Source organism: Schistocerca gregaria, chromosome 3 (assembly GCF_023897955.1).
Source record: "Schistocerca gregaria isolate iqSchGreg1 chromosome 3, iqSchGreg1.2, whole genome shotgun sequence".
In the NCBI taxonomy this organism is placed as follows: Eukaryota; Metazoa; Arthropoda; class Insecta; order Orthoptera; family Acrididae; genus Schistocerca; species Schistocerca gregaria.
Window position 1 is genome coordinate 426,259,019 of NC_064922.1, and position 16,962 is coordinate 426,275,980.

General features: G+C 36.8%; 1 protein-coding gene across 3 annotated transcripts in view; it reads left to right on the top strand.

The window, feature by feature from the left end:
• LOC126356206 (eukaryotic translation initiation factor 5B) overlaps window positions 1-16,269 on the top strand; it is a 406,256-nt gene extending 389,987 nt beyond the window's left edge. Inside the window, exons 21-22 of one of the 3 annotated variants that reach the window (XM_050007014.1) lie at window positions 6,712-6,825; window positions 15,046-16,269. In XM_050007014.1, the coding sequence (XP_049862971.1) occupies window positions 6,712-6,819 (108 nt within the window). In that variant the 3' untranslated portion in view covers window positions 6,820-6,825; window positions 15,046-16,269. Of the gene's footprint in view, window positions 1-6,711; window positions 8,883-15,045 lie in introns of those variants that run through there. The other 2 variants (XM_050007013.1, XM_050007012.1) reach the window with 2 other exon arrangements.
• Window positions 16,270-16,962: the final 693 nt, after the last annotated feature.

Consider the following 16,962-nt stretch of genomic DNA (forward strand, 5'->3'; position numbering starts at 1 on the left):
CAACTTTATGTATGTAAAGCAACCGATGATGGCAGCATGCTGCCAAAACCTGTCGTACTAATAAATATTAGTTAAAGTGTCTCCTGAGCAGGAAAAATGTTCCATAGGAACCCCTTTCTCTCCCCCCCCCCCCCCTCTCCCGCCTGCGCTCCCTCCCTCCCTCCCTCCCTCCCCAAACTGACAATAGTTAGACCCGTCAGGAGGACGTGCCCTATCACTAAATCTCTTTTTGCGTTCTACATTTTTCATAACACAATTCTCTTCTTCTTCTCCTCCTCCTCCTCCTCCTCCTCCTCCTCCTCCTCCTCCTCCTCCTCAATTCGATTCAACCTTTTCATTGGCGACCCAGTGCACACACGTAATCTTCACCATTTCACATCAGTGAAGGGCTACGCTCAAGACAGATAACTCAAGGAAAATCTTCCTAAGTTTTAAATTTATATTCTCTATGAACAAATTCCTCTTTTTTTTATACAAGCATATCTTGCTATTGCCAAAACTACATTTTATACCATCTCTGCTTTGGCCGTTGTCAATTACTTTGCTGGCCAAACAGTAAAAATCGTCTGCTGTTGGAGTGTCTTATTACATAATCAGCATCACCTAATTTAATTCAGTTACCCTCCATTACCCATGTTCTGTTTCTCTTTCCAAAACGCTATCCATTCCATTCAAGTTGACCAATGCAAGTCCATTGCCATCTCAGACAGAATTACAATGTTATCGGCAGACTTCTAAGTATTTTTTGCTTCTCTCTTCAAATATCATTTTCAGATTTTTCCTCGGTTCCTTTACTCTTTGTTCAATGTACGCACTGAATAACATGTGGAACAGGTCCTATATCATTGTAAAAAGAGATCTATGGATGAATAAAGCTGCTGCTACTGCTACTACTACTACTACTACTACTACTACTACTACTACTACACCTTTGCCTCACTCCCTTCTCTACTAAAGCCTCCCTTTCATAACCTTAAACTCTTAAAACTACCGTATGCGCTCAGTACAAATTACGGTTAACTTTTTGCTCCCTGTATTTTATCCCTATTAGCTTTGGCATTCCATTCAACATTGTCAGAAGCTTTCCCTAAATCTACCAATATCATAAACATAGGATCAGTATTGCCTCGCATGTTCCTCGATTTCTTCAGGACCCAAACTGATCTTGACTTCTGCGAGGTTTTCCATTCTTGGGTAAATATGTATCGTGTCAGTATTTTGCAACCGTGACTGATACTTCTGTAATAACCACGGCTTTCAAGTTCATAAGCCAGAATTCTTCAAAATTTACGCTCCCAGTTATTACATAAGATACATTTGAAGTCACGCGTTTCTTTACCCCCAATGGACAACTCCAGTCTTCCAATGTATTCTGCTCCAGTGTGTTCAGCGTTTCTGTGACATCCTAGCTTCCAACAAATGTTACTGAGGAACCAAGTAATTCTCTCTCTTTCTCTCTCTTCCATTAGTGAAATTTCCAGTATCAAAACAAGAGAAAAAACAGTCGAATGATAGTTTTATAAGCGCCGTATGCTATTATAGATTGCACTTTCGTACGATTCTTGGGTATATCTGTATCACGCATCTGACATCTACACGTCTAGAGTTACAAGTTTTGAACAAAAATACGAAAACACGACAAACGCAAGACATCACCATGCCTAATACGATATAGGAATCACGTTGGCATTCAAAACAGCTTCCAGTCATATCGGAATGGATAAATGATGGATAGCATCCTTCCTTTAAAACAATGGCAAATTCAGGTAACGATGATGGAGGTGGATAGCGATCAAGCACCCTTCTCTCCAGAAGAGACCACAAAGGCTCAATCCCAGGAGTATTGAGATACTGTATGATGGTAGCCATCGGAGATGCGACAGTTCCTTCATCCTCGTGCTCACTAATCCAGTCCTGGATGACGCAAACTGATTGAAGAGGGGCCCTGTCGTCGTGGAACACAGGAGCACCATTGGGGAACAAACGTTCAACCTGGGATGGACCTGATCAGAAAAAAATGCTCACGTGATCTTTGGTAGTAATGCGACTTAGCGGAGTAACCATGGCGTCCATGGAATACCGCGGTGTGGCTTAGCAGATGACGATTTTCCGCTTTCCCTGTAAGCGGTATAAATCTTTGATGTCTTGGTCTCACAAACTTTTGCAATTCCCAATTACCGGTTTCAGCTGCTGCCATCTAGGTACTTACTGTGTACTTAAATATATAGATTTTGACGTTGATTTTATGATCTGAAGGTGGCAGTAGCCGAAACTGGTAATTATAAATTGTAGGGAAAAAAAACAGTTGTGTGATCAAGATGGATCTTAACAAACGAAGTGCCATTTACATGATCGCGGACTCGTTTACAAGACTTCATGTCTTCAGTTAACCAAACTCTTGGGCCCCCTTGATTAAGGAAGCATCCACCATACGAACACCAGCATTTCACCCACATCTGAATTCACTTAGCTTTTACATAACAGCAACACAGAACACTGTTCTGACAATGACTGACACATATGAAACGTAATATGGACATTGCAAAGGTGCCATTCGTACTCACATACAACAGCACTACTTTTAAGCTTTGTTTTGCATTGGCATTTATGTTCAAGCAGGCATTTCTCGCCCTGTTTCATATTTTTGTCCGACTCCTGTATGTGACCGTTCAACACTACGTTGCACTGGACAGGTAGACCTACCAGCTTGATAGTTATGACAGATTCCAGCTGGTCTCACAATCGGGAAGGCCAGGATTCAAGTCCCCCATCCAAACAAACGGATTAATGGCTCAAATGGCTCTGAGCACTATGGGACTTAACATCTGTGGTCATCAGTCCCCTAGAACTTAGAACTACTTAAACCTAATCAACCTAAGGACATCACACACATCCATGCCCGAGGCAGGATTCGAACCTGCGACCGTAGCGGTCACGCGGTTCCAGACTGAAGCGCCTAGAACCGTACGACCACACCGGCCGGCAAACGGATTAATGTTTTCGGTATTTTTTCTATACTGCTCAAGGTAAATGTTGGGATGGGTTAAGTGAAAAGTACGTGGCTGATTTCCTTCTCAATCAGAACTTGTTGTTCAGCCGCTTCTGACCTTGTCGTGGACATGGCATTAAACACTCATCTTGCTGGTTCCGGCGACTTAGCTCCAGTATTGGCGTCTGTTTACAGACATTTGTTTATCTTTAATTATGTTACGTGTCATCTTGTGCGTCTAGTACAAGACTATCTTTGTTTCGTAATAGTTATCCAAAATTGACACTTCACTCTTAACGAATGAATTATCCACTAACAGACTCGGAGACGAACAAGCTTTATCTGCTAGGCCTTTCGTATATTTCGTGGACAGTAATGGCCCTGTCGTACTACTTCGAAGCACACGAAATGTTGCTTCACTTTTAACGATGGATAAGTTCCCAGTCTAGTTTGTATACCTGTTCCAATCTCCTGTGAACAAAATTATATTTATTAAGTAACTACATATAACTATATTGAAAGATTTTTGGAAGGGGGAAACACGAAACCAACCTGAAATCCATCACTCACCGCCATTCTATTAACCAAACATAGGCTGCTTGCTCACACATGGTTGGTTCTTTGGGGATTCTTCGTTGATGCTTACAGAGTTATTTTTTGGGCCTAAAACATCAGCATGCTCCGCATGTGAATCAGTTGATAGAATGAAAAGCACAGAGCGTCTGCTGTGTCTAGCACCCTCTTTTCGTGAAGTTAAATACAGGGTGAGTCACGAGGTTTTTCCCCAGTTGCTACAGGTTATTCGAAACAAAAAATGTAAATACAGTAACGTGATCAGATCCATAATTAAGGAGCCAAAACAGAGTTCCGAAATATGCCACGGTGTACAGAGCGCTATACTTGTGTTCACAGGACACACGATCAGTCTTAGGTAGAAAAGTACAGCGAGTGGTTGCTTAACAACCACGTTGTTGATACTGCAGACACTATTTACTGTTATTGTCTCCAGTGTACAAAACACTTTGCGATGCCATAAAAGTTTTCATCGCAGGAGTATGGAGAGATGGTGTACATTTTGGGCTTTTGTGATGGTAATGAGAAAGCTGTTGTTGCCGAATATCACCGGCGGTATCCAAATCGTAGAATTCCGAGTGACAAAACATTTAGTGGAACATACCAAACTTTGCTAGACACTGGTACTCTTCCCAGTGTTCGTACTCACTCCGAAAGACTTTGTGACGTTAAAGATGAGGAAAACATTCTTAATTCAGTAAAGCGGAGTCCTCAACCACGTACAAGACGCCTAACTACCCGACTGAACGTTTCACAATCTAAGGTTTGTAGAATCCATCTTGAGAGTGGACTGCATCCTTTTCATGTGAAGGAAGTTCACCATTTAGAACCACATGATTGTGCCAACCGTTTGCACTTTTGTAATTGGTTATATGGAAATCAGCAGCTTTGTCGCTTCATAATGTTCGGTGATGATGAAACCTTTACAAGAGATGGTATCAACATCATGTGTGACATGCATGTCTTGGAAGACGAAAATCCCCATGCCACGGTAGTATCTCAGTTTCAACGCAAATTCAGTGTCAGTGTCTGGTGTGGTGTTGTGTGTGGCCAGTTACTGGGGCCGTTTATTCTCCCGGGAAATTCAGATAGTCAGATGTACGGTAACTTTTTACGAGAAGACTTACCGCAGCCTCTTGAAGACGTTCCTTTGGAAACAAGACGCCACATGTACCTCCAACATGACGGGGCACCTGCACACTTCCGCCACATGGTAACAACTTATCTTACTCAGCAATTCCCACATAGATGGATACGTCACGGGGGCACTATCAACTGGCCTACCCAATCCCCAGATTTAACACTCCTAGGTTACTACATCTGAGAGTGGATGAAAGACATCGTGTACGAAGTTAAGGTGAAAACACGAGAAGAATTGATACATCGCATTTTCGATGCTTCAACGTTAATGAGGAACGAGCATGTGAAATTACAAAATGCTAATCGTGCGGTTCACTCCCGTGCGAATCTTTCCCTTCAAATGCAGGGAGGAAATTTTGAACACTTGCTTTAAATTCACTGTGAATGCAAGAGACTGCTACAAAATTGTTTAAAGTAATTATTTTGTGCATTTTTGATAGTGAAATCCTACAATAAAAGCTTTTTTCTGCCATTTGCCTGAGTTACCTTAGCGCCTTAATTGTGGATCTGGTCCCATTACTTTATTGAAATTTTTTTTTCCCAAACAACCTAAGAGTACCCTCCAGAAACTGGGGGAAAACCTCGTGACTCACCCTGTATATCTTTCAGTGTAAGAACAGTTCTTGACAATACATTCTCACAACTGGCAACCTTTTTATTTCTTTTATTTAGTGTTAGGGAACATTATTTTACTTGTTGTTCGTGAGATCATCATTGTCTGCTGTTGTGGGAAAGAATTCCCATGAGAAATCAGATTTGTGTGATAATTTCACTCTGCATCCCATGCAATTGAAGGAACACAAAGTTATTACTCATAGTTTCCTGACACACGTCAGTTTCTTTGTCCTCCCAAATATATTTTAATTGCTCCTCAACTTCACATTTCTTCTGATTTTGAAATCTTTTTTCACATGTGCGAAACTTTTCTGATATCGTTCCACATACTGTATCATGATAATCTCTTTATTGTTTACATATGAGTTAGTCTACAGATGTTCAGGATTCATGCCTTACACCCACTGAAAAGTAATTATATGTCTGTAGTGAAGATTTGCCAGTTTCAAAAAATTGGAATTAGTTAATATGGCCAGGTTAAATGAAACTTGATGGTACTTAGTTATGTGTCACTGAAATTACCAGAGCAGCAAGTAGATCTAGTGTGAAACAATCTTTGCTACATGTCATACATTGACTAGTTTATTGTTGTTGTAGTATAGCTTGTGAACATACAAATGTTCATTGTAATATGTTACAAGAACTCTTGTATCCATTTGTTAAATAGATATGAATTAGATGTTTTTAAATATGATTATTTAAAATAATCTTATGATTAAGTCCTGTAAATCAGTTAACATTTTGCATTGATTTGTATGTTTTTCTCCTGTCAAAATGTAGCTTCCAGTTATTTGCATGTGCCTATATGAAAGGGCAGGACTTTATCCAAAATCAAAATACTAAACTGATGAGGGATTCTGCACTTACCCTTTAATGAGTACAAAAACTCTCCAGTTTATATTGTTGTCACTTGGCATGTATTAGGGATCTAAAACATCACGTTTTGCAATTATATTTCTTCATATTTGGGAGTCTTAATTAGCTACTAGTCTAGACAATAAACAGAGTTCAGCCTGTGTGGATCCTGTTTTCATTCTTGAGCTTAACAACACTGTGAAACACAACTGAATACTGAGTCCAAATAAAGAAATATGAAACTTGTTTTGTCTCAGTCTCTCAAGAATGGTTTTAAGAGAGATGAAATAAACTTGGCAAGGCCAGAAGAAAGTAGGAGGCAGACTCAATTTTAAGCAGCTGTCACAAGACATGTCCTAAGGCAAATAACACTCATGGTAATTCAGGTGTTTTTTACTGAGTGTATTGTTGCCTGCCTGTCTTGTCAGTCTGGAGTGTGGTGTTTAGATGTTGAGTGGTGCACTCACAGGGCACTTAAAACTGTCATGTCTCCAGACTTAATTTTTTCTTTGACTGTTGCTTCTTTTGTATTTTTTCAGATTTCAAGACAGTCAATTGATGCTTGCAAGGACTACTTCAGAGATGATTTAGTGAAGACAGACTGGCAGCTCATGGTTGAGCTGAAGAAACTTTTCCAGATTCTGTAGTAGTGGGTAGGTATTATTAAGACTGAGAGAAAAATTTGTATCATGCACGCCATTTATCATATTGCTTTACCAGTTTTGTATAAAACTTAGCATAAAAAGTAGATATTTGCTGCAATTTACCCATTGTATAGTAGCCTTTTTTATGTGCTGTCATAAAGAAAGATACTGTTTTAAATAAAGAGTTTTAAGAATCTATTATATATACCTCGTAGTAAACATACATTATATGCTCATCCAGAAATGGATTTAGCCAATGTTGATTCAGAAAAAAAAACCAAAAAAGTACCCCACTAAATTTATAGTTTATTCCAGTTTCCTAATTTCAGTTAATTACTCCTTGATTGATGCTATAAATTTGCCGTTGTTTCTCCTGCAGCATCCTGATGCAGTCTTCCAGAGATTTTCTTCTGCATGCTAGGTCTTAACACACAGTGTGTGACCAATGTTTGCGTCTGATAATGTAGCCTTGCCAGCTTAGTGTGGCATAATTGTTCAGTGATCCATGATATATTGTGGTCTGAGCAGTGAAAATCTTGCATTATGAGTTCAGATCTGTCTGATGTGGGAGCAAGATGGGAAAAATCTCATGTTTTTAGTTCTTGGTTGAGGCTGCAGAGCAACTTCTCTATTTATATAAAATGTTTTGATGTTTTGTATGTATGAATATAGGTATAGTATATCAGAAGAATATATATTGAAGTATATATAAAATCTGCAAACTATTTAAGCAAATTATGTACATTTTTTGCAACTGAAAAGAGCCTAGTTTATACTTATACAAATCTTTGTTGAGGGTGTGAGCAATGATAGTATTACTGTTAAAACTAACTAGTGGATGCAGGTAAACAATTTTAGGTGATCTCTCTTAGGAGTGTTCACCAGATTACTCTCCCAACGCCTTTCTTTTGCAGGGAGCTCTCTCTTTGATCTTCCTAATCATAATTATTGTCCAAATTGACACACTTATTGAAAAGAAACAAAGTACTTTGTGGTATTTTTATTTTATAATCATGTAATTCAGGGAAATTGCTGCGATTTGAAGTTTGCAAATAGATATTATGCTTTTTTTATCTTCTGAAAAATACTCTTTCTCTTTGAAATGGATTATAGTTGCACAGTAATCTTAACAGTTAGCTTGTTTTGGCTCTTTCATATATTATCTCTCTCTCTTCTTTTCTTTTTAATTGTGTTCCAAACTCTTCGTGGTTCTGCTGCATTGTGTTGCTTCATCCTATTGTTAATCTTATACAAATTCAGTATAATATGAAATAATCATATTTTTCTATTCAGTACTATAAATTTTGTTTTTTCACTGTTGCAAAATTTTACAAGTAGTATAAGAATGTACTGGCACAGATGTTAGTTTTTGTGTTTAGAAGAGAGAGAATTCAGTCAAGAATGTGAAGGTAAATAAAGAATGGTAGAAATTTTGATTCAGTATTTCAGCTGTAGCAACATATTACAATGAGATCAGAAAAGCAACTAGATTTTTTTTAAAGTTAAGATATATTTCATATTAGATTTAACCATGCTTAAAGGGATGCATGATTCCCATACCATCCTCATCTGTTTCACATGTTGATTGTCTTGTAATATCAGATGAGACTGAGATGTGAACTATCAATTTGTTTATGTTTTCTCACTCTAGGGAAATAGTTTGTTTTCCTGTTTATAGAAAATTGCAGCAGATCCATGACTGTGGAGACACCTATTGTCATATTTATGTGTATGTATTCTTAAGCACTAAAAGATCAAATTATCCATTGCCCCAGAATTACATTATTTTTGAAAGATGTGAATGTTTTACAATTTTTTTAATACACAAAAGTCTTGTTTTAATGCAGCTTGTGGTAATCATGTACTTAATTTATGAAGAATTAGTTTTTTCTGTCATTTAACTGATATTTTTGTCTGTGATGGAATATGTGTGTTTGGGTGAGATCGTAATTTGCCATTGCATAGCACTGTAACATTTGCAGAAATGCTGTTCATTCTGGTGTCACTGGTTAACAATAACAGCTGTAATAATTGTTTGAAATAAATGAAAATTGAACTACATGAAAGAGGCCTCCATTTTTGTATCTAAATGGCATTCTAAAACTCTGTCTCTTAAGAATCAATTACTGTCATAAGAAAAATGTGCCACATTTATTGCGTCAAGACAAAGCAGAAATTCTCTCTGTGTATTAGCACAATCTCTCATCAATGTTGTTATAAACCAGTTGATGCAAAATACATTCTGTCTAATCATCAGAAGAGCAGAATTTTACTATTTGTCAACTGCATAAAATTGAAAGCTGCCACTTATGAACTGTTTTAAATAAACTCCTTCTTTATGGCTACATGATTATTTCAGATGTTCTCATAACTTTAGTGTAACAGTGTCTAAAAACACCAATAAACAAAACCAATTAAATTGCACAACATTGTGCATTGCATAGACACCATAACCTAATTTTTGTTTTTGGTGTAATGCTTAGTATTTATTTACACTCCATTATGATATCTGTGGGTTCCTGAGTTAGAAACATAGTATTAGTGTATCTTTTGCCAAAGAAGTGATACTGATAATATGGTGTTTTTATCGCACAATATTTTAACCCCAACTGTATTTGAGTTGTTTTGTAGCCAGCAGCTGGTAGCTTCCTTACAATATCTAGAACTTGTTGATATGCATTTCAGGGACCTTCACATTTTCTAGCTACTGTGGCATCACTTCATCACTAGAATGTCAAAATGAGATGCATATTGATGTATTCAGCATTAGTTTAGGTAAAGTGAGAATGAAAGTTGAAAAGGTGCGAAAAACTTAAAAAAGTAGTCCCCAATTTACTTAATAGCTTGTTTACTACATTTTACAGAAAATTTCATTACATTAACTAATTAATAATTAAATGCCTTAATAATAATAATAATAATAATAATAATAATAATAATAATAATAATAATAATAAATGTATAAGCATCATTCAGTAGGAACTGTTGTCATGTGCATTGAGTGATATGGCAAGACTATAGAAATCTCACTTCAAGGTGGCAGGAATAGTTGGTGTTTCTCGTTCACCAGATAATCAGAACAATAGGGACATTGGAAGAATACTTATGTGCTGGAATCCAAAGAAATCGGATGGTAAAAAACAGTGGTTTGAGCCTTAAGGTGCCGTATCCTAAAACTGAGTGCTTGGTGCGTAACACGTAAGTTATCCTTGAGAATGAAGGAGAAAGAAGTGCACTGGAAAATCTATGTATTTTTATGAATTTTTGTAAATCTATTATCTGTGCTTTCAGCAAGTTTTGGTACAAAATACATAACATATTTTGTCAAATAGATGTCAAGTTCAGACTCGGAAATGTGTTGTATTACTGGTTGCTTTCAGATAACAGAAAGTTTATCAGTTCTGTGGCAAGCACAATTCCAAACATCTTAATAATAAAACTTTGCAATGTTCTCTTGAAATAAGTATATGATCTCTATTTTTTTAAACTTTTGGATCTGTGAAAAACAATTTTCCGCAAAGTGGCATTATTATATTTCATCTTCACATTTTAAGTGATTCAGCAGATCAAATTGCACCTTGGTATTTGACTCTCGGTAAGTAGTCTTAAAACTTTTTAATTCTGGAGCAACAAAACTGGACCAAAATCTTGTGAATATTTTGGTATTCCCTTAGAGCATGTGTCACGAGAAATTGAATTTTATATATGAATTGTGATGGTAACAATATTACTACCATGAATGGTATAATTTGAATATTTGCAGTAGTGGAACTATCGGACACAGAAGAAATAACCTTGAAAATAGAGCATTTATAGTTAACATTGGGTCAAGTGGGAATCTTTTTGGGAAAATACCAAGAGTGAAAATATGACATTTCAATACTATTTCTAGGGTTTCTGATATCAATTTCTGTCACTGAATTATATTCTGAAGAAAATAGTAACTATTTGCACAATACAATAAATGCTAAATTTGTACATGGACTTGAAAAGGGCACCAAGGTTGTTCAATGTGCAACCTGATTAAAGACTTTATTTTCAAGGAGGAAATACACATGACGAGTGTTGAAAAGTGATAGCTTGCAATATCTTTGGTTTGCAATTTGTTACAGTGTGTCAGTCTTTTTTGCAGTCCATCTGTTTAATATCAACCAGAGATATAAATCATGTACTAATGCATAATTCATAATTTTTTGTAAAAAAAAATTGAATTTTCACAGTACTTTTAGTTTGTAAATTTTACGAAATTTTAATTACTGTCCAAAATAATATTTTGGAGAACCACATGAACTTTGTGTGAAGGAAACATTTCTCTGCTAAGAAGGAAATACTGTGTTCAGCTGTGTGGGACAAATTAAAGCAAGATTGAATTACCAGTAGTATTACAGCCTTGCATCTGTTTATGTAATTTGTAAAATTGTTTTTGAGAAAGAGAACGTTTGAAGATTTTTTTTGGATTCAACTACTTCTAGGGTAACACAATGCAACAACAAGCATAGTGGCAGTGTACACAAATACCCCATGACACTCATAATTCTGTGTTATTCTCTGCCTCTTGATTGAGTTTACTATTCTATGCTCCAAATATTAGAGAACACAACATTCTTTTACATATGAGATTTAACGAAATATATGTGGAAATAAATGATGAATTATCAGTAGATAACCTCATATTTGGTGACTGCTGACATAGCGTTATATCGGGACAACTACCCTGGCTCTAACACACTGTATTGCATTGAAATCCACGCCAGCCTCATCCCACTTATTTTCAGTTTGAAATTACAGCCTCACCAGTACCAGTTATTAGCAGCGGGATCAGTAGAATCATGATCAGACTCTCACTGTTCTGGCAACATAACCCAGTGTTATGGTATGCACAATTGAAAAGCCAGTTCACATTAGCACAGATACCATTAGATGAAATCTAATACACCTGTTGTTGCATCACTGAATGAAGATTTAACTGTAAACATGCAAGACCACCTTGATGCACTCCCAAACACTGAGAGATATGCACCTATCAAAAATGCGTTAGCAACACATGTACCCCAGTCCGAGGTGAAGCGATTCAAAGAAGTTTCGTGAACAGAATAACTTGGCGATCATATCCCATCACAGCTTCTACTGCCACTGCAGATGCTGTTGAGTAATCCAGTTACTAATGACATCCTACAAAACAGCTGGTTGTCTCACCTATCTCCCAAAATGCAGAAAGTTTAATGCTGTGTGTCGGTAAAGGCAACAAGCCTGCAGTGAAAGATGCACACTCGTTGATGGCTACATCGTTGATAATTATGAAGTGGCATTCAATCATCTGATATGCTGAATATCTGCTGGTATCATAACAAGACGTTCACTGATGACAACTGAAAGTGTATGCCACCATGCAAGTGGAAGCATGGCACAGAGTCCATATCGGCAGCAGCTGCTTGTGGCAATAGCACACATCGCCTTTTCATCATGGACTGCGACAATGTATTTGTCAACCCAACTACCATGCTGGAGCTGTGATGATTACTATCTATTTGCTCCAATGATTTCGAGCTCAGTACATATGGGCACATGACACTATTATTCAATCTTGAATTACGTTGCAGATTCAAATGGCATTTCACGGGGGCAGATGCGTCACAGCCCATTCTAGGAGTTGATTTATTATCTTTCTATGACCTGGTCACCGATCTACAACATAAGTGACTGATAGATTCTACCACTAACGTATACAGCTGAGGAAAAGATATGTTGTCACCTCAATAACAGTACGCACAATTTCGGGGAATACTCCATACATACACTTCTTATGGAAGTTCTTCAAGGTCACAAAACAAAACCACACCTTGGCACAATTGGAGCACACAACAGTACATCATACCTTACTACACCAGGACCATCAGTCTATGAATGTCATAGGTGTGTGACGCCAGACAAATTAAAAGTTGTGAAGCAGGAATTCTGTGACATGCTGACACAAGGTATCTGTTAAGCCTTCAGTAACAGTTGGGCAGCCTTGTTACATATGGTGCTGAAGAAAAATAATGGATGATGCCCATGTGGGGGTTACCACCAACTCAGTGCAAGGCCCTTCGATCTTTGAGTTTGTGAGAATGCCTTTTCAACTGTTTTATTGTAGCACAGACATTTCAGTGCTTTATGGATGTAATAAAAAGAAATTTGGATTTATGATATGTCTACATAGGTGACATTTTAATGATGTCTGCATCAGAAGCAGGACATTACAACATTTAACGAAGATATTTGATTGTTTGCTTGTGCAAGGTCTAGTTATGAAGCCAACAAAGCATACCTTCGGGGCAACAGAACTCCAATTTCTTGGATATACAGTCGATGTCTGTGGCATCCGATGTCCTAAAGATAAGATGGAAGCCATTTTCAAGTGTCCCCATCCCTTTACACTTAGGGAGCAATGCCATTTTATCAGCAGCATTAATTTTTATAATCAATTCATACACAATACTGCACTAATAACAGCTCCACTGAATCAGCTTCTGAAGGGTGCACGGAAGTCGGGGGAGGGGGGAGAGGTCACGTATGGTATCACACTGTGATGACGGGCACTGTGGCAGTGTGCATAAATATTCCAGGACACTCATAATTCGGTGTGTTATTCTTTAATTCTTGATCCAGTTCAGTATTCCATATTCCATGTGTCAGAGAACACAACATATTTGTATGTAGGAGTATTAATGTAATATAAGTGGAAATAAATGATTAGTTATCAACAGATAACCATAGACTGAGAACACTCTTTGGTGTAGTTGAATCACCTGTCAAGAGAGGCTAGGTCTTCATAGTGTCACTCTGAGGAACTATGTCAATACTTGAACACATACAATTGGAAGGATTTCTCAGACTAATGTTATTGTGAAACTTCTCTTTTTCCAAAAGGAATTGTTAAAATTCAAAAAGGCATTTTTGTAGACAAAAGTTACTCACCAGACACTGCAACTCCGAAATGTCAAAGCATTATGTAAATATCTAGTATTAGCAGAGCTAAGCTAACGTGTTGAATTAAAATTTTGCAACAGACAAAACTTTTAAGTGTAGGTAACTTGGGAGCATCTTCAGGGAAAATGAAGAGAACTTTACAGGCCATAGATGCAGTAATGTGATGCAGATATAATAGTACTGATCTGTAGAAAGCCAGCCTTCGTGTTAACACTTCATACACAAGCACTACCATACGGCGTAAGGTGTCATAAACTGTGACCCTAAATGCCATTTCAGTGTCAGGACCAGAAAACTGCTTGATGTTTGTCGCATTTCTGTCCTCAAACCAGAAACTGTGGTATCTGATCCTGTAACCAGGTAGATGATGATGTTGAGTACAAAGAAACCTGTGAGGCACTGCAGATTGTTGTCTACTGCAGAGAGGATCACTGAACTGCTCAAGGAATCAAAAACATTGGACACTTTTCACTTCATATAGAAGCTACTGGTACTGCTTCTGCATGTTTGATGTTTATTGGGCAGCTTTGCTGGATCTGTCAGTGAACAAACTCCACTAAAACAAGTAATGCTGCTGTAATGCATTGGGGAGACTTTTGAGCACGAAAGCAGCAATATCTGATGTTCTTAGAAGACCTCTTGAACCATTAGACCAATGTGGTTAAGGAAGTAAGTATACTGGCAGGAAGGACATTCTCTGTTAGTACCACATCCTTGATATTTGATTGAGGAGAGAAATACTATATGTATTTGTCGCATGATGACCTGGCATTGGCTATGTTGGTGGTATGTTGTTATCAAGTGTAAACTTTTGCAAATCACTCTAAAAAAAACCACTCCTGATAACTATTGATCCTCAGTGTTTGTACAGTTGGAAAAGTCGTCCATCGAATATGATAATGCATTATCATTGGATATGATATTGTCCACATATGTGATACATTTACAGTTTGATGCATCCTTTTTCAAAAGTCAGTTTTAGAACCAGTGTTGGCTGATGAATAGACATGCCCTTTAATAGGAAATGGTACCATATCAACAGTTCACAGCCTGTGACCTGTATTTAACCCTCTTCTGTGATACATAAAATGGTATCAAATTATTTATAATTACCCGCTTGTGAGATCCCAATTGTTGTGGGTTATTAAATGTCCATTTATTTGTAGTGTTATGTCTGTAGCAAGCCCTGATGTTTACAATCTGAGAATTCACACTATGATGCTTGCAGCATTCACAGTTTGCCTTTATTTCTACTTTCAGAGTTTGCTGCTGTACCAGTATGTGAATGAAGACTTCACTGAAATTAAATCAGTCTCTAATACAAATCTGTACATTTTAAGAACAAAATTCTGTTTGTTGTTCCTTCTACATTTTGCAGTATTTGCTGATGAGTTTGTTTGCCTGCAAGAGAATTAATTGTGGTCAGATGAAACTTTCAGAGGATGCCAATTTCATTAGTGAAAGAGCTGGAGGAGGAGAATCACTTAACGACTATAGACCTGAAACCAAATTAATACAGTAAATTGAAACTGTCAAGCTTTATTGAGTTTATTTACTCCTCTGAATATAGTATATTCATGAATAGTGTTTATTTTGATTGCTTACACTTTGTTATAGATTGTGTGCCATACCAGTAAATCCCCAGTTCTTTTAAATAATCGAACTCCCACATACAAAACAGCTTCAGATGTTGATTAATTTACAAATGATTCAATTTGTCAAACATTTCAAATTAAGCATGTAAGTGAGAAAAGTTTAACAACGTATCTATAGATACTGTCTGCAAAATGTGTTGAATGGAGTCAGTAGTAAAGATGCTGAAAACAAGATGATGATATTTAAAACATTTATACAGAATGTGGACCAATATTACAACATAGTAATTGACATGCTGCCCAGCAAGGCAATAGGTTTACTACTACCATATCTATGTACACAAGAAAAATGAAGTTTGAAGAATTAAAACATCATGCTGATGCTCATTTTACTGCATCAACAATTAAAATGTAAGTGATAATGGGGTGAGGGGCTATCAGTGAGAAAATGTTTTTTTTTTGTAAAATTTTGAAATTCTGTGGGATGTTTGTTGAAAGTTACTAAGTGGACTCATTCACAAGAACTGAATGCGAGAAGCCCAGATATTTGTATACACAGTTTCTAACTAATAATTGTCTTAGAGTGTCAAACGTTTAATATAAGATTATGCCTATTAACAAGTAGATAATGACAGCAGTTTCAGTTTGGTCAATAATTATGCAAAATATTGAAAATCAAAATTTTGTTACCCCTGGGAGTCTTTACATGAAAACCTACAACTGGTACCCAGTTCCATTATACTTGTTTGGAAATGTGGATATGATATGTAAAGTTATTAGCAAGGCAAAATGATATGATTAAAATTAAATGTCATTATATTTTAGTTTACTGAATTATTTGAAAGTTATCATTGTTATTTATTATGGAATAAATTACATTTCAACATTACAAAATAGGACATATTTATATCAAATATGTAACATCCTTAAGAACCTTTTTTTTCCAAAAGTAAGGCAAACAAACACCTCATGTTCAAACGTGTAATTTTTGTTATCCTGTTATTTCTTCAACAGCCATTTGTAGCTGACTACATTTCTGTTTTTGACCAGTGGGGTAGTGGTTGAATTGATGTTATCTTCCTTACATTCTCCCCTCCTCTTTTTATCAACTTCCCTTCCCTTGGTGTCAAGATAGCCTGTGACAGCATTTCATCTTTCACAGAAAAACAAAATATTTTTGGAAGTAAGGTTGAACAGGGAAAGTGGTATCAACTGCCTCTTGCTCAAAAGTGTATTAAATATTTTTAAAAAGGTCTAACATATTAAGTATGATACATCTAATTAAATGACTGTTTCAAGGAATTAAAACCAACTTTCACTTCATTTTCTTTGATGTAGTTGGAATCAGAAAAATGTTGAAAACATTCAGCACTGTTCTAGAAGGAAATAATGCTAAACCTACAATACTAAACTTTCCTTGGTGAAATTGTACTCAACTGCTTGGGTACCACTAGTTCATGGTTGGTTTTATTTCACAGAGGTCATTCTGAGACTGAAAAATAGGTAAGATGTTTGTTCTGTAGAGTGCATTAAATAAGATAGTCAATGTTCACACAGAATACAGTGTACTTTGTGAATGAAT